This window comes from Ipomoea triloba, chromosome 12 (genome assembly GCF_003576645.1).
Source record: "Ipomoea triloba cultivar NCNSP0323 chromosome 12, ASM357664v1".
Taxonomy (NCBI): domain Eukaryota; kingdom Viridiplantae; phylum Streptophyta; class Magnoliopsida; order Solanales; family Convolvulaceae; genus Ipomoea; species Ipomoea triloba.
In genome coordinates this window covers 23,816,025-23,841,580 of record NC_044927.1, presented here as the reverse complement: position 1 = coordinate 23,841,580, position 25,556 = coordinate 23,816,025, and the positions used below count along the sequence as shown (strand labels likewise).

General features: G+C 33.7%; 2 protein-coding genes, 1 long non-coding RNA gene and 1 pseudogene across 4 annotated transcripts; 3 read left to right on the top strand and 1 right to left on the bottom strand.

Moving 5' to 3' along the window:
- Positions 1-3,077: 3,077 nt before the first annotated feature.
- LOC115998744 (GDSL esterase/lipase At5g03610-like) lies at positions 3,078-6,052 on the top strand. The gene is made up of 4 exons (XM_031238391.1): positions 3,078-3,207; positions 3,324-3,530; positions 3,743-4,005; positions 5,360-6,052. The coding sequence occupies exons 1-4, from the start codon at positions 3,135-3,137 to the stop codon at positions 5,885-5,887; spliced, it is 1,071 nt and encodes a 356-aa protein (XP_031094251.1). The 5' UTR covers positions 3,078-3,134; the 3' UTR covers positions 5,888-6,052.
- Positions 6,053-9,747: 3,695 nt separating this feature from the next.
- Positions 9,748-14,441, top strand: LOC115998743 (GDSL esterase/lipase At5g03610-like). Of its 2 annotated transcripts, XM_031238390.1 has the most exons (5): positions 9,748-9,843; positions 9,945-10,151; positions 10,380-10,642; positions 11,131-11,664; positions 14,356-14,441. In XM_031238390.1, exons 1-5 carry the CDS (start codon positions 9,771-9,773, stop codon positions 14,359-14,361), a joined length of 1,083 nt encoding a protein of 360 aa, XP_031094250.1. In that variant the 5' UTR covers positions 9,748-9,770; the 3' UTR covers positions 14,362-14,441. The 2 variants fall into 2 exon arrangements, with proteins under 2 accessions (XP_031094250.1, XP_031094249.1); XM_031238389.1 differs by lacking the exon at positions 14,356-14,441 and having other exon boundaries at positions 11,131-11,736.
- Positions 14,382-16,644, top strand: LOC115999554 (annotated as a pseudogene).
- A 1,308-nt stretch (positions 16,645-17,952) lies between these two features.
- LOC116000176 lies at positions 17,953-21,855 on the bottom strand. Its single transcript, XR_004094073.1, has 2 exons — positions 21,728-21,855; positions 17,953-18,256 (listed from the first exon to the last, which is right to left on the bottom strand). It is a non-coding gene; the product is annotated as an uncharacterized LOC116000176 (long non-coding RNA).
- Positions 21,856-25,556: the final 3,701 nt, after the last annotated feature.

The following is a 25,556-nucleotide window of genomic DNA, read 5'->3' as shown; positions in this document are numbered from 1 at the left end:
TGCAAAGTGGTCACTCACTTCTAGTGCAGCAAGAATACTACTCATGGGCATCTTTCCATATATCAGAAAATTCAAGAAGATCATCACTTTGGATGGAAATAACCAACAAATGTTGCATTATGAATGAATCAAATGAGATTTTAGATTCTTGAGCTAAACTTGTATTTAGATTACATTTCATTTTTATATTTATTTATTGAAATGCGTATATTGTGAATTATTTGGAAACAATTATTTATTTTTTGGTATAAAATTTTAAAAATTATACAACACTTGATTATTGTTAAAATATTTAATTAATCTATCTTAAATATTAATATTGTTTTAATCGTCTTGATGAGATGATATTATTTATGTTTAATAATATAAAATATATGTAATAATATTTAACAAAAATATATAAATGCATAAAAAATATAAAAGATTAAAACGAAATTAACAAAAAATAACAAGTGCAAAACATGAATATAAGGGTAAAATGGTAAATAGGAAAATTTGTCTATGAGAACTCAGGAATAGGTTAATACCAAGGGGGACCCTAGTAATAGCTGCAAGGGTAATAGCTCATTCCCAAGAATAATATTCATGGGAATAAAAAGTATTACCAAACAAAGGAATATGCCTATTCTCGGGAATGATATGCCATTCCTGGCCTATTCCGCGAACCAAACATGCGGTTACAATGTTTTGAATGAATTAGTAGAATTTTACAGCCCGTTTGGTTCGATGAAAAATATTTGAAAGAAATGGAATTCAAATTCATTCTATTGAAAACAAATTACCTGGAAAATGGATTCCATTATTTGGTTGGTGGAAAAGAAATGATTGAGAATATGAATTCCATTGTTTGGTTGGGTTTGAAATAGTAAGGAATTAAGAATATAAAGACCAATATGCCCTTAATAATAATAGTGATAATAAATTTTGATAAGGGTAGAATAATCCAATTGCTTCATATATATTTTCTTCCCAATCACTTTGAAAAAACAAAATACCAACCTCTACCTTTGAAATTTGTTTTCCTCCACTTTTGGGAAGTCAAATTCCATGGAAAACATTTTCCATCCAACCAAACAACATAATAACACATTTTCCTCAACTTTTTGAAAAATCTTTTCCATGGAAAAGATTTTCTATCCAACCAAACATGCCATTAGAATCCAAATAGTAATTTTCATTTTTTTGTGGGCCAGCAGTTGGTACGTACACCAACCGTGCTCAGCGGGCTCGCCAATTGGGTGTGTCAGGGAAATCATCAGTGGGCGTTATCCTGACCTTTATTTTTTCCCTCATTCCTCTTCTCTTTTCTTATTAGAGCTGTAAAAACTCAAATATTGGGCTTACTCCTAGTATCATTTTATACTGTCAAGTGTCAACCACACCATCTACTCGACAAACATTATATTTTTAGAATTAATATTAATATTTTTTACGGATTTAACTCCTTCAATTAGAATGAAAGACGGGTTGAGAACAAGATAATCCCAGTCAAAATGATAAGAAATTCACACTTGTAACTATAAGGTCACGAGTTTGAATATTGACCTTCTTAATTTAAGTTGTTGATTAAGATCACAAGACGTGATTTATCTACACTTGAAAGGATTGTAAATTTTCTCGTCATGTATAAAAAAAAAATTGGGTTGAAAAAGGAATACCGTACTAGAGGTGGCAAATGATTCGAACAGGTCCAATTGCTAAAGTTACTGGGCAGGCCATAAGTGATTCTTGTAACATATTTTTTTTTGGTTATCAAATAATTTAGTAATCATAAAAGCCGGCAAATTATATCGTGCACCACGGTGCACATAACAATGTGCACCACGTACCTAAACGACGTCGTTTTGAGCATTGTAAATTAATCGTCCGTTTTTTAGAAATCACGTTTCCCGTTTTGGCCGGTCTCTGTATTTATGTTAATATTCTGTGTATTCCAGACAATCATTTTGTGTATTCTAGGCAACCGTTCTGTGTATTCTAGGCAACCGTTATGTGTATTCATGTTAGTAACACATGTTGTGATGTGTTTGTGCATTCGAATATTTAGGAGGATGAGTTCTGTGTATTTTGTGTCAATATTCTGTGTATTCTGAGCAAACATTCTGTGTATTCTAGGCAAACGTTCTATGTATTCTAGATAATGATTATGTGTACGTATTATAGATAATGAATTCCCTGGAGTCATTCGCGTCCGCGTCCACTAACACCAAAACGACGTTGTTTTACGTACGTGGTGCACATTGCTATGTGCACCGTGGTGCAGGGTATAACGATTGATAAAACCCTTATCCTTTTCTTCATGTACTTTTGAATCATAGAATAAAAAATGAGGAAGAATAAAAAATGAGGAAGAACAAAAAACGAAAAAAAAAAAAAGAAAAGAAAAGGAAGAAAAGTCATTGTCCTAATATGGAACGTAACTTTAATTTAATATGTATACAAATATATGTATGTGTTCATATATGCATTCTATATTTTATATGTTTAATTATTTTAATTAATTAATTATTTATTTTAATTCAAATTCCTATTTATATTAAACAACTAAACAAAGGTATTTCTTTCCGTTATCAAGTATTTGATTCAAATTACGATTTGAATTACAAACACGCCAAGGCGTTTGGTTGAATGTAATTGGCCTCATTACATTGTCTGGTGAGATGGAATTGCAATTTAGTGCTTGTGAAAAATGAAAAAATAAAAGAAATGACAAAAGTATCAATTACACAGATATTTTAGTCTTTATACCACATTTTCCCTTCTCATTCTCAATAATTTTATTCCTCCCTACTGTAATTTAAATCCCTACATAATTCCTACCTTATTATTTTCCCTCAAATTGCAATTCCTTTTTTTTTTTAATTCATTCCTCCCAACAAAACAGCCTTAATTCCTATCAGTACCCATGATGTTACACGTTTCACACTCACGACTGCACAGAAAACAATTTAAAATTAAACCAAACATACGGAGTTTAAACAAAATAAAATAATGATAGAAGATATAAGAAGCAACTTTCACTTCACCTTCACTTGGCAAGTCTGATCTTCCCCACTGCAACTTTTATGGAAACTTCACCTTTAAATACACTCAGCTAAACCACTCAATTTCAATACACATAATCAGAATACATTATGGTGGAAAAAGTTCGTTTCTCCATCGTCTTATGTCTCTCAGCTTGTTTAATTATAACCATCCATTTCCCAGGTTTCTTTGGCTTTTCATTTTTTAATTCTTTGTTTTATATTTTTCTAATTAGAAATGCATTTTTCTTTTTGTCGTAAGTTTTACTTTATTCTATTTGTATTGATAATTAATTCCAGAGGTAAATGGTGCAAGGAGACAACCACAAGATAACCTTATCCTCAATAGCCCCGAAAAGCTCTTTGTTTTCGGTGACTCCTATGCTGACACGGGTAATTGGCCACCTACTGATGCTTCCAGGCCTTGGAGGGAACCTTATGGTATGACTTTCCCCGGCAAACCTTCGGGCAGATGGTCCGATGGTCGCGTTCTCACCGATTACATAGGTGCGGTTTTTAGTTTGCATCAACCACTACTTTTATTTAATTTTAAAATTTTTTACATAAAACATTCATCATCAGTATCCTATCACTGTGAGATTAATTTTGACTTGTCACAGAGCTCGAGCAGTCCTTTTATTTTGAGAACATAGAAAAATAATACTCCGTTGTAATTTAAATATCATTATTCTTTTTCTAAATTTTTTTGGTTATATCAGCTGCATATCTGGGAATAGGATCCCCACAGCCCTACAGTTTGTGGAAAGGGGATGAGGAAGCAAAGCAATATGGAATGAATTTTGCATATGGAGGGACAGGGGTGTTTGACACATACGTTGACGGTCCGAACATGACGACACAAATAAACTATCTGCAACAACTCCTTCAACAAAATGCGTACACCAAACACGACCTCACATCGTCCGCAGCTCTTGTCTCTTTGGTCGGGAATGACTATTCTAATTACAATGGAAATTTGAATGTAAGTGATATAAATAAACATACATTTCTATTTATTTCTGTTACCACTACGCCAAAAGCTATAATAAGTAGCGAAGACACAATTTTATTTTTTATACTAACATATTTTCGAGAGGCAGAGACTTGACTTTTCAGGGCTCCGCCTAATAATTTGCTTAGTCATCGGGTGTTGGACTTAACCCTTTATAGGCCTCTTAGTCATCGGGTGTTGGACTTGACCCTTTATAGGCCTCATTCCAGCATCATATTTTCTGATCTTATGCTAACATATTTTCGAGAGGTAGGGGCTTGACATTTCAAACCTCTGCATAGTAATTCTCCTAGTCACCCGGTATTGGACTTAACTCATAGGCCTCCACCCAATAATTTACTTTTGCATTCGAAACTTATGAATGAAGTTTGGAGTTAGAAGAGTGTTGAGCGGAGGTCAATAAGGGTCAAGTCCACCACTGTGCTTGTGATTAGGCGATTGTTGGACGAAAGCTAATAAATGATCAAGTTCATTATTCTGACTCTCGAAGATGAAATGTGTGGTAGTATAATGAAATAAAAATGTCTTCACCCATAGTAGTGTTTATTTGAAGGTTTTTGGAATAATGTAAAACAATGCTATGATTTTTTTATTTTTTATTTTTACTGATGTGGTACACAATTTTTGAGTTATACTACATTGCCCACCTATCTCACGCGCCTGCATGGGCGATTGTTTTGTTTGTTTGTTTCCTTTAAAAAAAAAATTGTTTTCCGTTTAGTTTCATGAGTTCATGCAAATTGCAAAATCAGTTTGTTTTCTTTTATTATTTTTGTTTTTAAATTTTTCAAAAAATTCAAATATGTAATATATTGTTTTGAATTAAATTTTAAATGAATATATATATATATATATATATATATATATATATTTATGTGTGTGTGTGTGTGTGTATTTATTTATTTTTAATTAATTGGTTTTAATTATCATTTTATTTAATTAAGTAGGTGTATGTATATTTATTTTAGTTATTTTTTATTACAATAATAAATTCAAGTAAAGTTTGTAGCTAACTTTTTATTATTTTGTTTTACAATTCCAGTTAAGTTCCAGTACGTATGTTTCATTATTTTTTTTATTACAATTATAAATTCATAAATAAAATATATAAAGAAATAATTAAAATACAGTGGTAAAATTGTGGGTATCAAAGTTAGGTTGAAGTCCAAGTAGAGTAACCAGTCCCAGCTGGTGCATGTTGGGAGGCCCCTCATTTCAACACTTTGTGGCTAGAGGATTATTGTTGCTTTCTATATGCTCGAAAATGTGTGGCAGTAAAAAAGTTGCGCCCTTACTATATGTTGATTATGTTTTATGTTTGTAGGAGTTTGTCGACTCCATTACGAAGCAGTTTTGTTTGGACCTTAAACGCATTTATGAGATGGGAATCCCCAAAGTAGCAGTGACAGCAATGCAACCTTTGGGATGCCTACCCTTGGTAGCATTTTCAAGTGGCAAGTACCCATACTGCGACGAACATACAAACAACATTACGAGGTTTCACAATCAAATGTTAAAACAAAAGGTAGAGAAACTCAACGACCAAACGGAGGGGTCACCATTTGTTATTCTTGATCTCTACGTTGCCTTCACGTCTGCCATGAACATTCAACACAACCATCCAGGGAAATCTAGTTTCCCACATCCATTGCTGCCATGTTGCTTTGGTAAATGTGGGGACGTTGATGAGAGTGGAAAGAAAGAATATGGATTGTGCGATGATCCAAAGATGGCATTCTTCTGGGATATGGCACACCCATCACAACAAGGCTGGTTTGCTATTTATTCTGCTTTAAAATCTTCTCTTCCCCATCTGTTTCATCACCCTCAGCAGGAGGCCCCAATTGTTTAGACAATTCAATGTTCAAAATGCTAATAAGAGATCGAAGATGCTTATTAACATTGAATAATAAGATCGATCAACCATCCTATTAGCATTATTAGCATCTTCACCCTTGTTTTTCTCATCTACCTTTTGCTCTACTTAAATATATCTATACACTAGTGTAATCCGCCAGCAATGTTTGATAGATTTATAATTAATTTATATTTTATGGATAATTAGTTCAAATCATTCCCGAGAGGAATAATTAATTGGATTGAACATAATTCTCGTATTAGAAAATCACAAGTTTAAAATTTCTCTTTCTCTATATATAATATCTTTGTTGAGTTTGTTGCACATATCTTTTTAGCGTGGGTTTCTTAGCTTGTCCTGCATAAAAAAAAAAAAACCAAAAAAAAACATACTGATTTTAAGATTTTATTAAATTAATGAGAGAAGGTAGGAAGCATCTTTCAACTTCCCAATTGAAACTTAATTGGAGGTGTTTAGTTAGCTAGAAAATATTTATCCAGTAATTAGAATTCGTAAATGTGGAGAAAAGTTCATTATTCTTTGTTTGGTTCATGAATTTTTTTTTTTCAAAGGAACTTGAATTCGGCAAATATGATGAGGAAAATATTTTATTTCTTGAATTCCTTAAATATGAAAAAAAAAAATATTTCCTTTAGTCATTTTAGGTATTTTTTTTCATGGAGTTTGGAACAAAGTTCAACATAGCTTGACCAAACTACCCTCATATCAAATAATGCTTATTTAAATATTTTATGATATTCATTATATTTTACCATAAAATATACAATTATAATATTTTAATTTATTATTAATAATTAATTATTGCTCTTTTTGGTTTTTTAAAAAATAATATTTTAATTTAGATTTTTAAATTTATACAGTAATATTTTAATTTATAAATTACTATTTTTGAGTACTAATTTATAAATTAATATTATTTTTATTATCATATATATGTTGAGACATATTGATCTTTATATTTATTATTTATTACCATTCCAAATCAACCAAACAATTCAATCAATATTCACAATATTTTATTTTTTAACAACCAAACAATAGAATCAATATTTTTAATAACCTTTGTTCATTAAAATTTAAATTTCATTTCACCTCAATTATTTTTCCACAAACTAAACTGGCCGTCACAAAAACTGCACCCTTAAATAAAAGTTGCATAATAAAACCTGAAAAACCTTGATTTGAGTTATTTCCACTTTTGGTCCTAATAACGATAAATACGGAGCAAAATGAGAAATACGATCTCTTTTATTAAGTATGATTCAAAACCGGTACATAAGGAATGGATAGACCGGTGGAGCTTGGGTGGTCGGCAGTGGGCTTCCCTAGCTACTAAACTCAAGAATGACTCTCTTCGCAGCAGTCCAAAAGTCCCTAACTTGAAGGGCTAAGGTCCCTTATATAGGGATGAGCTAATACTCGTATAGTACATGCAACATACGTATAGTATTCGTAGGGCGGTATACATACCCAGGGTATATTCCCTGTCAAGTAGCCCCCACCTCATGCCCTGACGCCGAGTCAACAAGGAAGAGGTCGGGCTGGAAGACTGGCCTTACAGTCCGTGACTCACGCTAGTTGCCTCGTTAAAAACCTTGTGCTAAGAAAAACCTTGTGGGAAAAAATCTAGCCAAGGAAAAAAGAGCACAACTTTAAGCGTCAATGAGAGAGAGTTCGGGCTGGGAAACTGACCGTATAGTCTGCGACCTGCGTTGGTTGCCTCGTTAAAAACCTTAGACTAAGAAAAAATTCGGTGGGAAAAAATCTTAGCCAAGAAAAAAAGAGCACAGTCTTTTTGGGCTATAAGTGACGGCTAAACTCTATCAATCTAGGGATCGAATTTGCGATACGTTTTAGAGGTCGAATTTTACCGATCTAGCGACCGGATGGTCGGGAGGTAGAACCTAATCTCGATTTAGAGATTCAAATTTTCCAATAAAGGGATTGGATTTACTCGCGATCTATGGATCGAGTCTCTAACATGATTTAAGAGACCAAGTTTTACTGATCTAAGGATCGGGTTTTACCAATCAGGAGATTGGATTTTTAAATGAGATCTAGCGATCAAGCCTTACCAATCAAGGGATTAGATTTATTCGAGGCGGAATGCCGACCTGGCAGGCTAAATTGCCTACCTCGTAGGGCTTAATGCTGGGAATTGATCCTGGACTAATTGTGCCGGTGATGGCGATATGATGCCGACCTAATCGTGCTTACAACGTCGGTGGTGGTAACGCCGACTTAACTGCCTACTACATAGGACTTATGCCGAGATATGATCTCGGGCCGATGGTGGCAATGCCGACCTAATCGGGCCTAAGGCGCCGGTGATGGTAATGCCGACCTAACCGGACTTAATTACCTACTACGTAGGGTTTATGCCGAAATATGATCTCAGGCTCATCGTGCCGATGGTGGCGATGCCAACCTAATCAGGCTTAAGGCACCGGTGGTGGTTATGCCAACCTAACCGGGATTAGCACACTATATATATATATATATATATATATATATATATATATATATATATATGACCATGTACAATTTACAAAGTGAATTAAAAAAATTCACAAGCTTTTAAAACTTCAACTTTGCTCAGTCGCTACTTCGAACAGGTGGGCTCGAGCGTTTGACGAAGTTCATGGATCTTAATGATCGCGAATGGGCACCTTACTCCCAACGCCCTATGACTGGGCGAATAAACGGGCACCTTGCTCCCATGATGTGCACTAAACCCAAAAGATCGGTCTGAGTACCATAACGGGCATCTTGCTCTCGTAGTGGGCACTATACACCCAAAAAGATCGGTCCGAGGACCATTACGGGCACCTTGCTCCCACAAATCGGTCTGAGGACCATAATTGGCACTAAAATAGTAGTCGTGGGACCAAAATTAGTACTAAAACAATAGACATGGACCAAAATTAGTAGAAATTAAACATGTGGACCAAAATTATCATTTTGCTAATAGTCGTGGGATCAAAATTGGTATTTGCTATTATTATTATTATTATTATTATTATTTAAATCTAAATGTTTAAAAGAATCTTGAACTGTTCGATTTTTTTGGTATATGTTCGGTTCGGTTCAGCTTAATTCGGCTAGGTTCGGATAAACCGAATCAAATTATCCACCCCTACTTTTGAACCATGAAATCAAAAATGAGGAAGAAAAAAAAAAAGAAGAAAAAGAAGAAGAAGAAGAAAAATGATTGTTCATGTATTCAATATATATATGGAACGTTAATATGTATACACATATATGCATGGGTATGTATATGTACTCTATATTTTTATATGTTTAATTATTTTATTTAATTAATTAAAGCAAAAATTTGTGTGAACTCGTCTTACGGATCTCAATCCGTGAGATGGGCCGGATCTTTGATTAATGAGGTCAAAGATCTGGTCCATTAATCAATAATTTGACATATTAATCAAAGATCTGACCCATCTCACGGATAGAGATCCGTGAAATGGTTTCACACAAGTATTACCCATTAACTAATTATTTTGATTCAAATTCCTATTATTATTAAATAGAGGTATTTCATTCCCTTATACCATCACAATTATCAAGTAAGGAGTATTTGATTTGAATTACAAACACCCCTTAATTCAGTACCCATGATATTACACGTTTTACACTCACGGTTGCACAGAAAACAATTTAAAATTAAACCAAACATACGGAGTTTAAACAAAATAAAATAATGAGAGAAGATATAAGAAGCAACTTTCACTTCACCTTCACTAGGCAAGTCTTCCCGGCGCACTGCAACTTTTATTGAAACTTTTCACCTTTAAATACACTCAGCTAAACCACTCAATTTCAATACACATACTAATAATACATTATGGTGGAAAAAGTTTGTTTCTCCATCTTCTTATGTCTCTCAGCTTGTTTGATTATAACCATCCATTTCCCAGGTTTCTTTAGCTTTTCATTTTTTTATTCTTTGTTTTATATTTTTCTAATTAGTAAATCGTATTTTTTACTTTATTCTATCTGTATTGATAATTAATTCCAGAGGTAGATGGTGCAAGGAGACAACCACATGATAAATTTATCCTCAATGGCCCCGAAAAGCTATTTGTTTTCGGTGACTCCTATGCTGACACGGGTAATTGGCCACCTACTGATGCTTCCATGCCTTGGAGGGAGCCTTATGGTATGACTTTCCCCGGCAACCCTTCTGGCAGATGGTCCGATGGTCGCGTTCTCACCGATTACATAGGTGCAATTTGATGGTTCCTAGTTCGCATCAACCACTATTATTTAATTTTAAAATTTTTTTTACATAAAGCATTCAGTATTCCGTCATTGTGAGATTAATTTAGACGTACTTGTCATAGAGCTCGACCAGTCCTTTTATTTTGAGAACTGAGAACATAGAAAAATAATACTCTATAGTAAATTAAATATCATTATTCTCTTTTTCATTATTTTTGGTTATATATATCAGCTGCATATCTGGGAATAGGATCCCCACAGCCTTACAGTTTGTGGAAAGGGGATGGGGAAGCAAAGCAATATGGGATGAATTTTGCATTTGGAGGGACAGGTGTGTTTGACACATACGTTGACGGTCCGAACATGACGACACAAATAAACTATCTGCAACAACTCCTTCAACAAAATGTGTACACCAAACACGACCTCACATCGTCCGCAGCTCTTGTCTCTTTGGTCGGAAATGACTATACTAAATATCATGGAAATATGAATGTAAGTGATATAAATAAACGCACATTTCTATTCATTTCTCTTACCATTGCGCCAAAAGTTATAACGGATATGGAAAACACAACTTTATTTCCTTACACGCCATATTATTGAGAGGAGAGACTTGACATTTTCGACCTCTGCTCAATAATTCTCCTAGTCACCTGGTACAGGAACTTAACACTTCACGGCTTCCACCAAATAATTTACTTTTGCATTCGAAACATATGAATGTAGTATGGAGTTAGCATACTGTTGGGCGGAGGCCAGTAAGGGTCAAGTCCAACACCATATGGTTAGAGGATTGTAGGGCGAAAACCAGTAAATGGCTAAGTCTAGTATCATGTCAAAAATGTGTGACTGTATACAAAAAATAAAATTATACGTTCGCAACTAACTATATATAGCTTTTGGACGAGCTTTTTACATGCTCAAAAATGTGTGGCAATACAAAAGTTGCGCCCTTTCTATATGTTGACTATGTTTTGCAGGAGTTTGTCGACTCCATTACGAAGCAGCTTTGTCTGGACCTTAAGCGCATTCATGAGATGGGAATCCCTAAAGTAGCAGTGACAGCAATGCAGCCATTAGGATGCCTACCCTTCGTAGCTTTTTCAACTGGCAACTACCCAAACTGCGACGAACATTCAAACAACATTACGAGGTTTCACAATCAAATGTTAAAACAAAGGGTAGACAAACTCAACGACCAAACGGAGGGGTCACCCTTTGTTATTCTTGATCTCTACGCTGCCTTCACGTCTGCCATGAACATTCAACACAACCATCCAGGGAAATCTAGTTTCCCACATCCATTGCTGCCGTGTTGCTTGGGTAAATGTGGGGACGTTGATGAGAGTGGAAAGAAAGAATATGGACTGTGCGATGATCCAAAGATGGCATTCTTCTGGGATATGGCACACCCATCACAGCAAGGCTGGCTTGCTGTTTATTCTGCTTTGAAATCTTCTCTTCCCCAACTGTTTCACCCTCAGGCTCAGCAGGCCACCCCAGTTGAAAATTTGGTAATGCTTTGAGCTCTGATTTGTTTGAAAATTTGAGAATGCTTAAAATAATATTTTGAGCACATGGAATCGGAATCGGAATGAGAATCAAATACTTGGTAATTGTAATGGATTTTGGTGAAAGTATTATGCATACTTGGTAGTAAGGTGAAATTGAAATGATTATCAATATTGATGTTTGGTTATGTATGATCCTATAATGGGAATACATACAAGTTTTAAAAATACAAGAACAAAAAAAATTAAGACAATTTATTGTAATATAAAAACATTCAAAGTATCAATATGAACAAAAAAAAATCTAAAAGCACTAATTCAAATTTAAAAATCAAATTACCAATTAGGAGGGGAATAATGGAATGAAATCCTTATTTTAATTTATTAGGGAATTAGTTTTCTAATTAATGGGTAATCAAATTCTATAGTAGTGTTCTAGAAACCTGTCAGCCAAACAATAACAATGAGTTTAATTATCATTTCTAATAACTAAACCCATGAACAAAACACACCCTAAGAGCATCTCAATAGTAATATTGGGTGGATTTTTTGTGTGAGGTGAAAGGGATAGGACTTAGGAGAGGAGAGAGGGTTTGGGTTCTTGCAAAAGGAGGTTTTTTTTGGAGTTCTACTATATGGTTCTAATCTCTACTTCCTCATTTTTATTCCTTGATAGGATAAATAATAATAATTTATTTTAATCACGTAGGTTCAAGAAAAATGTCTACATCAAAAGTTTGAATGAGGGAGTATCATTTTAGAGTCCAAATAGTATTTTTTTTTATGGGCCTCGCTAAATATTTAAAAAAAAAAAAAAAACATCAACAATAGAGCTAGTTGGTACTACACGCACACCAGCAGTGCCCAGTGGGCTTGCCAATTGGGCGTGTCAGGGTGACCACCAATTAGCATTATCATGTCTACTTTTTTTTGTTTCCCTTCTCTCTTTTCTTATTGGAGCTATAAAAACTCAATTATTGGGCTTACTCCTAATATCATTTTACACTGTCACCCACGCCAACTACTCACCAAACATTATATTTTTAGAATTAATATTAATATTTTCCTACAGATTTACCTACACTTAAATTTAAATTTTTATTTCAGTAGATCACAAGACAGGATTTACCTACACTTAAAAGGGTTGTAAATTCCCTAGTCATGCATTTAAAAAAAAGGGTTGAAAAAGGAATACCGTACTAGAGGTGGCAAATGATTCGAACAGGTCCAATTGCTAAATTTACTGGACAGGCCACAAGTGATTATTGTAACATCTTTATATTTTTATTTTTTGCTTTAATGTAAAATGGTCAAATAAAATATTAAGTACATCAAGTATTATATTTGAAACTAAAAAAATCCAATAAAATTGCTAACAAAAAATTTGTAAAGAAAATGTTTTTTTCCTTAAAAGTCACTCAAGTTTTGCCACTCTCTCATGTGTAATTTTTGAGTGCGTGGTTAGTTTTTATTTTAATATTTTTTCAAATCTCAGCTTATTAAAAATTAACAGATCAAAATGTAATTGAATTCAAATTCCACCTAATAAACTAATTGGGGCTTATTTGGTCCAAAGTCCAAACTACATTTTCACGTGTATTTTTTTTTTTTTTTTTTTTTGCAGGTGGTGATAATTTAATGTTGTCATGTTGATAATTTAGTAGTAATTTATTCTTTTTAAAACATAAAATAAAATTAAAAAATACCAAATGGAGATCAGATAATCTCTTTAATTTAGGGGAAAGTGCTTAGATGCGACCCAAAAGGACAGACTCTTAATTCTTAAATAGCGAAATGAAGACACCCACCAGGCTGTTTGTGAGACAATCTCCGATCCGATAAAATTGGGATCATTAAGTTTAACATTAGAAAATGACTAGATGAAGAACATGGTTGGTTGTTTGACTCCAAATTTAATATTATTTTCAAGATTTCTGTCACCAACTAATTCCAAAAAATAAAATAAAAAATCATGCATCTATTATTTAAAAAAATATGCCTAACTAAAATCTTAAACACGTTGTCCAAGTAGGTACGTGAAGCTCGCAACCCTTACCTGAAGATACATTATGAGTGAAGCATGTCTTGTCTATAGCTAGGGTGAATTTGGTTGACACATTATAATCGGAATCGTAATTGAAATCAAATAGTTAATAATTGTAATATGTTTAAGCAGAATTATGGAAGAGGTCTTTTTGTTTGGTAGTAAATTAGAATTAGAATATAAATAAATAATTAATTAATATGATTCGAATTACAAACACTCCTTAATTCAGTACCGTACCCATGATATTACACGTTTTACACTCACGGCTGAACATAAAACAATTTAAAATTAAACCAAATATACGGAGTTTAAACAAAATAAAACAATGAGAGAAGATATAACTTATAAGAAGAGCAACTTTCACTTCACCTTCACTTGGCAAAGTCTTCTCCACTGCAACTTTTATGGAAACTTCACCTTTAAATAAACTCAGCTTCAGTACACATAATCATAATACATTATGGTGGAAAAAGTTTGTTTCTCCATCTTCTTATGTCTCTCAGCTTGTTTAATTATAACCATCCATTTCCCAGGTTTCTTTAGCTTTTCATTTTGTTATTCTTTGTTTTAATATTTTTCTAATTACTAAATGCATTTTTATGTCGTAATTTTTACATTATTCTATTTGTATTGATAATTAATTCTAGAGGTGAATGGTGCAAGGAGACAACCCCAAGATAAGCTTATCTGTAATGGCCCCGAAAAGCTCTTTGTTTTCGGTGACTCCTATGCTGACACCGGTAATTGGCCACCTACTAATGCTTCTACGCCTTGGAGGGAACCTTATGGTATGACTTTTCCCGGTAAACCTTTCGATAGATGGTCCGATGGTCGCGTTCTCACCGATTACATAGGTGCAGTTTTTAGTTTGCATCAACCACTGCTTTTATTTAATTTTTTATTTTTTTTTACATAAAACATTAAGTATCCTATCACTGAGCTAAATTTAGACTTGTCACAGAGCTCGAACAGTTCTTTTATTTTGAGAACATAGAAAAATAATACTCCATAGCATGGTTGAAAAAATTGCTAGGCGCTCCGCAGGCGGTCGGGGAGCGCCTAGCGCCTAGGACGCCTAGGCGGGGATTAATCGGCGCCTGGGCGCCAGTGTATTTTTTTATTTTATTTTTATTTTTTAAAAATTTGTTTAATTGTTTTCAATTTTTTAAAGACTAATAATTATAAATTATATAATACTTTAATAGTTAATACTAAAATATTAACCTAAAAAATATTTAGAGTTTGTCAATTTAGGGATATTTCGCTCAAAATGATGTTGTTTTGAGTGAAATAACTCATTAACATAAAGAAGAACAATAGTTAATTGCCCGAGTAGGCGGCCTAGTCGGTGCCTAGGAGGTCTAGTCGGCGCCTAGGAGACCTAGGCGGTCAGCGCCTAAGCGGCCTAGGCGAAACTTAGACGGCCAGCCGCCTAGACCACCATTTAAGGTGATACGCTAGGCAGTTGACTGGCGCCTAGCGCCTAGGCGGGATTTTTGCAACATTGCTCCATAGTCATTTAAATATCATTATTCTTTTTTAAAAAAAATTGGTTATATCAGCGGCATATCTAGGAATAAGATCCCCACAGCCCTACAATTTGTGGAAAGGGGATGAGGAAGCAAAGCAATATGGAATGAATTTTGCATATGGAGGGACAGGGGTGTTTGACACATACATTGACGACACAAATAAACTATCTGCAACAACTCCTTCAACAAAATGCCTACACCAAACACGACCTCACATCGTCTGCAGCTCTTGTTTCTTTGGTCAGGAATGACTATTCTAATTATCATGAAAATTTGAATGTAAGTGATATAAAATAAGCATACATTTTTGTTACCATTATGCCAAAAGTTATAACGGGTAGCGAAGACACAATCTTATTTTCTTTTACTGACATATTTTCGAGAGACATGACTTGACCTTTCAGGCCTCCGTCTTATAGTTCTCCTAGTCACCAGTGTTGGACTTGACTTTTCATAGGCATCCGCCTAATAATTTACTTTTGCAATAGAAACTTAGAAGCTTGGAGTTAGAAGTGTGTGGAGCTGAGGTCAGTAAGGGCCAAATTCACCACCATGTGGGATTGTTTGGTGAAGTTTAGCACCATATCTCTCAAAAATGTGTGGTGGTATAAATGTATAATGAAATAATGTTGTGTGCCTTTCACTACTAGTTATAGCTTTCGACGTTGTGGTAAGTGTTTGATTTTAATAAGTGATATCATAGCCAAATTTGACTCTGTATTGAGTGGCCAATCAAAGCTAGTGTATCCCCTCATTCCAGCACCATGAGATTACTGGGATTGTTGCTTTCTATATGCTCGAAAATGTGTGGGGGTAAAAAAGTTGTGCGCTTTCTATATGTTGACTATTTTATGTTTGTAAGAGTTTGTCAACTCCATTATGAAACAGCTTTGTCTAGACCTTAAACGCATTCCTGAGATGGGAATTCTCAAAGTAGCAGTGACAGCAATGCAGCCATTGGGATGCATACCCTCGGTAGCTTTTTCAACTGGCAAGTACCCAACCTGCGACGAAAATTCAAACACCATTACGAGGTTTCACAATCTAATGTTTAAACAAAAGGTAGAGAAACTCAACGACCAAACGGAGGGGTCACCATTTGTTATTGTTGATCTCTATGCTGCCTTCACGTCTGCCATGAACATTCAACACAACCATCCAGGGAAATCTAGTTTCCCACATCCATTGCTGCCATGTTGCTTTGGTAAATGTGGGGGCGTTGATGAGAATGGAAAGAAAGAATATGGACTGTGCGATGATCCAAAGATGGCATTCTTCTGGGATTCGGAACACCCATCACAACAAGGCTGGTTTGCTGTTTATTCTGCTTTGAAATCTTCTCTTCCCCATCTGTTTCAGCACCGGCCACAAATCTGGGGATGCTTTGAGCTCTATTTTGTTTGAAATTAGGAATTTTTGAGAATGCTTAAAATAATATTTTGAGCTCCTTTTAAAAAATAATAATAATTTAATTATTTAATTATAATATTAACTTTGTACTTGCTAAATGGTCTGCGGATAGAGTTGTCCATTTACTAAATGAATGTACTTTATTTTGATTTAATTTAATGCATGTTACTTCTTACCTTCAAAAAAGAAAAAAAAAAAAAAAAAAAAAACGCCACACACACACCTATACATACCATATACATTTGTTTTTAATATTTACATGGAAGGGGACCCAAATTATCTAAACGTCTTGTTACTTCATCATGAGGATAAACCAGCACATGCATGCCTTTTGAACAATGCTTTGAGGATGTCGGCAACGACATTTTGTTCCCTTGCAACAGCTGCTAAAACTCAAGGCTACCAAGTTCTCGTTTGCAAGCATTAAGGATGTTATGGGTGACGCTACTTGGTGTATTCCCACAGTTAAATGCTTCAATTATCTCTCTTGAATCAATTTCAATGATAACTCTCTTATGTCCCATGCCTTTAAGGGGAGAACAGGATCCGATATTGTAGATGAACCACCATTCCAGATGCCATCACTGTCCACCTCCGCATCCCACATTATTTGTAGTAAGATCAACAAATCCATCAACATTAATCTTTACCAGTCCTTCATGAGGTTTAAACCATTGCAACTTCAATTCCTCCCGGAAACGGCTGTCTCCACACATTGATTGTTCTTTGCTCTGGAAAGCCTCATTTCGCCATCCCCACACCCACCAGAGTGTAATAGCATCACTGCCTAGGCTGGTCTCTCCTTCTACCACCCACACCATCATATAACCACTTAATGGGGTTAATGAATGGATACGAATCAGCTCTTGCATGGGAATTAGGGAGCACTGCTCTCCAAAATTCATTTGCTACCGGGCATTTTCACAAAGCATGATCAATATCTTCAAGCTCAACCAAGCAGAACCAACATCTATCATTATCGGTTATCCTTAAGCTTTAGTCTATAACTGTTAGTCATAATTCTGCCGTGCCTAGCTAACATGCCATAGGAAAGATTTAATTCAATTTGGAACTTTTAGTTTCTATTATACTATTCCACTTTGCTGTTTCAACAGACTCAATTGAACCAACAACAAGGTCATACGCAGAGCTTATGGAGAAACTTACCGGATGTTCCCAAAACAACTGTTTTCATGTGTTATTTAGAAAAATATTCATGTAAAAAGGAAGACCACTATCTGACTCATCATAATTAGCCCAAAGTGATAAATGACTTGGGGTCTAAAAGAATTGCAACATATAGAGCACTCATAAGTATATGCATATATGTCCAAATAGAGAAAGCATACACACTAAATGAAATTATAGAGTACTCAACAATCTTAGTGGGATTACATGTCAAAATAGGCAAAAACCGGTATGATATGATTCACTTTAGACTTTCAAGCACATATCATTTTGGAGAGTATCATAGCTAAAGAAATAGAAGTTACAAACTCCATTTTCACTGGATTGTGTTTGATACTTGAGGTAAGATACCGTTTACAACATGCATATCAGTCTTATTATTGTCCTGGAACTGCATCGATCCACCACCATTTATTTCCTGCTTGTGATCAAATGATTGAGATATATATTTTGAAAATTTGGAATTTTATCTCTCTCATCGAAGAATTCGATCTTGAGTGAATTCAGTTTCTTCATCACCAGACTTATTAAACACACAGCAGATAGCAACTTTTCCTATTTATATAGATGAGGTTCACAATGTTCCACACTTCCACAGGATAAATAATAAAGATAAAGATAATACGGAGTAATAAAAGGAAAACAATTTTAAAAAAAATATTTTCAGCATGTAGATAACATCACCTGAAAACCCCATGACCATAATAAATTTACTTGTGTGCTAAAATCGTGCTTGCCCATTCAGATAAAACACAACACATTAAAACACATGGTGATATCAATGCACATTATGAATTCTACAAGTTCAGCTTAAATATGGACTTTGGAACAGAAAAAACAAAGCATCATAAGGTTTGGCCTTTTCATGAAACACAAAATCAGTGTTTACCAAAAACAAATGCATTGACAATAATGATGATGTAACTATAACAATCATAAAATGTAGTTTACAGAGCATTAGGATGAGAGATCTAATGCCAGATCTCTCAGGTAAATCTCATTGCAGGACTGTTCACTGCATCCATAATTTCAACAGACCCTTCACGACATCCATAATTTCAATATACAAGCATTCCTCATCATAACTAAGCACAATTATTAACTAGTAAACAATAAAGAGAATGAACTATGGATACTCTCATACTTACTCTTGATAGATGGAAGAGAAAATTGCAAACCAGACATCAGACAATTGACAAATACCATATGCTAAGCGAGGATTAAGTAAAATGCCTTGAGTAATTGCTAAACAACCATCTTACTAGAAAATTAAATGCATAAGAACTCATCTTAAATGTGTCAATAAAAACCCAATCCACAAAATATAAAAAAAAAAATTGGAACAATTAATGATCAAAGCACACAGACTTCGTTCAAGAAGAACCCATAACAATTCACCTTAAAATAAAGCACAATTTATCAAAAATTCAAAATAAAACAATTCAATCAAAGCATACAAGCCTCCACCAAAAAGAACAATAACAATTAACCGTATATTGAAACACTCTATCAAAATAACACAATTCATTATACAAAAACAAAGGAACTCCAAAACCCACAAATAATAACACTACAGATTAAAGAACCCTATAAATCAATACTGCCACAGAAACAAAACCCATACACAATTAGGATGCTCTAAGGTAAATCTCATAGCAAGACTATTAGTAATTCTGAGAACTCATTATAGCAGTGAAAAGGACCCTTTGTTGCAACCATAATTTCAAAATACAGGCATTCCTTATCATAACTACGCACAATTATTTACTAGTAAACAATGAAGAGAATGAACTATAGACACTCTCATACACATTCTTGGTGGATGGAAGAGAAAATTGCAAACGAGAAATCAGACAATTGACAAATACCATATGCACATATGACTTATGTATGAAATGATTAAGTTAAATGCCTTGAGTAATTGCTTACTAGACAACTACATGCAAGTTCACCAAATGTAATATTAAAGGGCATAAATAAGCATAATTAATGATCAGACCACCAAACAGTGTGCAAATATAAAACAATTCACCTTAAGCATAATTAATGATCAGACCACCCAACAGTGTGCAAATATAAAACAATTCACCTTAAGCATAATTAATGATCAAAGCACCCAACAGTGTGCAAGCGTAATTAATGATAAAATACAAACCAATTCACCTTATTTACAAGGTGTGCAAAAATAACCCAATTTATATTAAAAACAAATGGAACAAATAATAATCAAAGAACCCAAAGTCACATCAAGAAATATCAACAAGCTTATATTACAATTGAGCATACGATGAGCATCATTTCAAAAACTAAAAATCACTTAAATGCAATGAACATCAATTTAAAAACTAAAAAGAATACAAAAACAATGAAAATCATTTCAAATACTAAAAGAACACTAGAAACCGAAAATCATACACAATTCACTTCATTCACTGGAGTATGTCAAAATAACCCAATTCAATATATCAAAACCCATACACTAAAAGATATACAAATGAATTTACCAAACAATATTTAGTGAAGATCAACCTAAGAAAAACAGAATAACGAATTTAAAAGAATCACTACAAATTATGAGGAGGTCCAATAATCATTACATTCCATTTGAACAAAAAATAATACTTGAAAAGAAGATCTAAACTAAAAAGAATACAAGAAACGCGGGTAACCATTTTAAAAATTTAAATAACACTTAAAAAAGCTGAACATCATTCTAAAAATTAAAAACATCGAACATCATTTCAATTAACTAATAAGAAAACTTAAATGCTGAAAACCACTAAAAATCATACACAATTCACCTATTGAGTGAAGTGTATCAAAACTCCCAATTCAATAAATCAAAAACAAATTGAACAAACAATGATTAAAGAACTCAAAACCCAAAGAAGAATCAATAAGTTACAACAGAATGTGTCAAAACTACATCAAAAACAACTGGAACCATTGATTAATCAAAGCACACTTTGATTAAAAAAAATATAAGTTACAGCAGAATGTGTCAAAACTACATCAAAGAACACCCCCACAAAAAGGATGAATAAAATAATCCAATATATATCCAAAAATGAATCACTTACAGATCAAAGAACACCCTCACAATATATTTCAGTGCAGTTTATCAAAATAAAACAACCCATATATATATCCAAAGATGAATCACTTACAGATCAAAGAACACCCCCACAATATATTACAGCGCAGTTTATCAAAATAAAACAACCTATATATATATATATATATATATATATATATATATATATATATATATATATATATCCAAAAATGAATCACTCACAGATCAAAGAACACCCCCACACAAAGGATGAATAAAACAATCCAATATATATCCAAAAATGAATCACTTACATATCAAAGAACACACCCCACAACAAGGATGAATAAAGAACAGATTGAAAGCACATTGTCAAAATATAACCCGATTCACTACATAAAATAATAAAATAAAATAATAATTCTCCGCAATAAACAACAACAAAACAAAGGAACTCCAAAACACACAAATAATTACACTACAAAATTATCAAAACCCTATAAATCAATACTGCCAGAGACAAAACTCATACACAAAAAGACATACAATTGAATTACCAACAGTACCCAAGAAAACAGAATTTTGAATTCAAAATACTCACTCCACAAAGTATCATAATGTAACGTTCCATTCGAATTGATAGACAAAAAAAAATGGGGGAGCGGGGGAGGAGCAATAACGGAGAAGAAGGCTGACGTACACAGCAGAGAATGAAAGACGTATCTAATATCTAATAATCAAGAATATAAAAAAAAGGAGGAGGGGATGGGGAGAAATAAAAACGGAGAAGAAAGCAAACAGAGAGCAGGAAAAGAAAGGTTTAGGAGATGGAACCTGAAGCGAAGAAACAGCCATTGTCGTCGAAGGGGAAGGTATACGAGACAGTATTTCAAAAAAAAACTATAATGGAGACTAGCCGTTTCCGGCTCCGCAAGTGCAAGAGCCAGTTTGGCTTGCTCCGCCCATCAACGGATGGGTCTTGACGCTAAACTTGGGGCCTTGAGGCGCATTTTATAGATGCCTCAAGGCTCCCAGGCCACTTTTCCCACATAAGTGGCAAAACTAAGGGGAATCGGTTCGGCTCCATCTTTCTCTCTCTTTTTTTTTTTTTTTTCTTAATTCTTTTTTTTTTTGTTATTAAATAAATAATAATAATAATAATTATTATTATTATTGTTTTTATGTTTTTATTATGAAATATATTTATACTTTTGAAGTTATTTTATATATTAATATTAATTGTTAATCTAAATATCTAAACTTACCAACCATTGATATAATGTATTAATCAAACTCGTTAATATAATATGTTATTTACTAATTGCTAATCAGCTAAACAAGGCTAGAGAGAGATCCAAGTGAGAGCGGTGGAGAGAAAGTATGGCGCCTAAATAGTCGACTTATCGTTGACTTAACGTATTAAATTTAATTTGTTAAGGAGTTCATAAAATTTAATTTACTTCGCATTATTTTTAAATTTTCCATATCCCAACATTTTCTTTTTGAAATACTAATTTTTATTTTGCTTACTTTTTCTAAATTTATTCGAATATGAACAGGTCCATCCAAATAACAAAAATCCATCAAATTCTTTCAACAAGTTTTAAATCTTCTTCAATTTCTTTATTAATTTGGTTGATTAATGCTAGGCCAAATAATAAATATTTAGGCCACATATGGCTTATAGCCTAATTTTTTGATTACAAAAGTTAAGTTTGAAATTATATTGTGGGTCTTGAATGTACAATTTAGCTAAAGGTTCCAACTTTGTTTTAAAGGAAATATTTATCTGAAAGAAATAAACTATAAAAACAGATAAATAAACAACAAGAAAATAAAGCGATAAAAATGGAACCAGACACCAGAATTGATCACGCAGTTCGGAGCTCCACTCCTACGTCTGCGGGGCACTTCACGTCAGCCCAATCCACTAGATGATCACAAGGGTTACAAGGAGTCTAACAACAACCATCCTACACTAATGGTTACAAAAAAATACTCCTAGCTAAGCCTTCCTCATCTTGGAGCTGACACTGGCAATACATCACGATTCACCAACATAGCTGAATCTTCAAGCAATCAGAATAAGAACACGTGAAGAACTGTAGAAAAACCAGTATGAAATCCTCTTATAGAATCTGATTCGAAAGAATAATGGAAGTGGGATTTAGAATAGTAATTGGCGTGTTAGAATCCCATGTGATAGAGCTATATTTATAGCCAAGCCATTAACCAATATTCCCTTAATATTTGCAGCTGAAAACCACTCCAAATAAGGATTAGTCATAAGTGTAGATATGAGTAAAATGAGGATCATGATGACTGAATTCTGATTTGAATAAATCCCGTCCACTGGACTACTCGCTGGCGCTGCTCCAGAGTATGTGAAGAAAAACTGCCTTTAAACAAGAAAACAGACAGACCAACCTAATAACATAACATATATTTTTGACTAATAATTAAGCCAATTAAAGGTGGTCCAAATGTGTATCATTTGTACACTTACAAAGTTTTTTTTTCCTAATTTCTTTAATTTGGTCTGGTTAAGATGAATATAATGGAGTCAAACAATAAAAAAACTAAGCTCATANCCCCCCCCCCAAATTAATCTATTATGCCTAAAATATAAAATAATTTCATAAAATTCAAAATATATCAATAATAATTTCTGAAATACACAATAACCCTATAAATTCAAAATATATAAATATATACCCTAAAATTCGAAATAAACTTAAAATTCAAAATAAAATCCTAGAATTTAGAATATAATCCTAAAATTCAAAATATATTAAAATTTGAATTTTTTTTGAGTACTGAAATTTATAAACAAATAATTACAAAATAAATTGTATTTATTACCTTAATAACGCTGGCATTGTGCGATGAGAGGGTCATGTGACCGGCGGCAGGGAACGATAGGAGCGGCGGCGGATGCTGCGAGAACGACGACGGTCGGGCTGCTACTGTTGTGTGACGACCCACTGCTGCTGTTGTGCGACAGCGGCGTTGTGCGGGCGGTGGCGACGACGGGAGAGAGAACTGCGGCGTTGTGCGATCTAAGGGTTGTATTCGTTTGATTTGACCTATGGGAGAAGGTTTTCTAAACAAGTCGAAGAAGGCTATTCGTATGATGTGATATGGTATTAAATTACAAATTTACGGCGTCCGTTGTCCATACAACCGACACCGTATATATATATATATATATATATATATATATATATATATATATATATATATATATATATGTATGTATATATATATATGTATGTATATATATATACGGCGTCGGTTCGTTTAAAGATCTGACGCCGAAACAAAACTTAAAAAAAAAAACGATTCTATACGACGTCGGTTAGACATCTAACCAACGTCGTACAATAATTTTTTAAATTTTTTAGACCACCACACACTGCCACACCTCACGACTCACACACACACATGCCTACACGGTGGTAGGACGCATCACCTGCGCTGGCCAGGCTTTGACTTGAGGAAGTTGCTGGGCCTTCATGTAGGCCAGTTGTGGGCGGTTCCGACCCCCACAACGGTGGCGCAACATCCCTCCCCTCCACTGGCTTATTCTCGCAGGCCCAACACGTCATCCCTCAAGGGAAACCATATCACCTTTAGGGGGTGTTTGGTTCAAGGTATGCAAGATAACCAAGGTAATATGTCCTTTGGAATGTTAGATTGCAATGTTTGGTTCAAGTTATATTATTTTCCCAAGGAATGTGATTTACCCTCCACATAGGATTTTTAGCTATTTTGGAGGGAATGTGAATTCCTTACTTGTCTTAGGTTATGTGATATTCCCTTACATTTTTACTCTTTATGCCCTTTTAACAATATATAATGTTTAATATAATCTTTAAACAATATATGCTATAACATATTTTAAAATATAAAAATAATTAAATACAATTAAACTATTAAAAATATTTTTCTTTAATTTTATAAATTTACAAAACAACTACATAAATACATTATTTAAAAAAAAACATTATTTATTGCATGTGTCTTAGTTAATTATTTTTAAATTATTTACTTATATATTTTATCATTGCTTATTTAATTATTTTAATTTTGAAGTTTACTAACATACATGAAATTAGATTAAGGGTATAAAAGTAAAAAAAAAAAAAGCCATTATAACATAAAAGATAACCCTCAACCAAACAAGTTTATATTATATACCTCAGTTTTAACCAAACACAGAAATCTAACATTCCATGGAATCTAACATTCCTTGCAATCCAACATTCCCTAAGGTAATCTAACATTCCGTGATTGCTAGATCATCAATGCATCCACCCTTTTCTCACCATGTCTTTTCTACGTCTAGCCCATCAAGACCTTTATTCTTCTTGGGTCAAAAATGGGTTTGGAGCCCCATCAAGTACTATATATTATATTGTAATTCATAAGTGAAGAGACCAATACTTTATTATTATTCTAGTTCTTTTTCACCTATTATTTATAATATTCTATAATAATTCTTGTTAGGAGTACGTTGAACTTGTAGCCTTATGTTTATTAAGTCAATTGCAGTAGTTTGACCAACTTAGTTGGGGGCATAGTTGAATTTATAGCCGGCCTTATGATTACCAAGTCAAAAGTCTTACCAACTTATTAGGGTTGCTCCAATGCATCAACATTT

Bases quoted from the DNA above. Each gene is read 5' to 3' on its own strand.
- LOC115998744 (XM_031238391.1), top strand. From the start codon at position 3,135: ATGGTGGAAAAAGTTCGTTTCTCCATCGTCTTATGTCTCTCAGCTTGT. The intron at 3,208-3,323 runs GTTTCTTTGGCT...AATTAATTCCAG, and splicing joins TATAACCATCCATTTCCCAG to AGGTAAATGGTGCAAGGAGA. The intron at 3,531-3,742 runs GTGCGGTTTTTA...TGGTTATATCAG, and splicing joins CGTTCTCACCGATTACATAG to CTGCATATCTGGGAATAGGA.
- LOC115998743 (XM_031238389.1), top strand. From the start codon at position 9,771: ATGGTGGAAAAAGTTTGTTTCTCCATCTTCTTATGTCTCTCAGCTTGT. The intron at 9,844-9,944 runs GTTTCTTTAGCT...AATTAATTCCAG, and splicing joins TATAACCATCCATTTCCCAG to AGGTAGATGGTGCAAGGAGA. The intron at 10,643-11,130 runs GTAAGTGATATA...TATGTTTTGCAG, and splicing joins AATATCATGGAAATATGAAT to GAGTTTGTCGACTCCATTAC.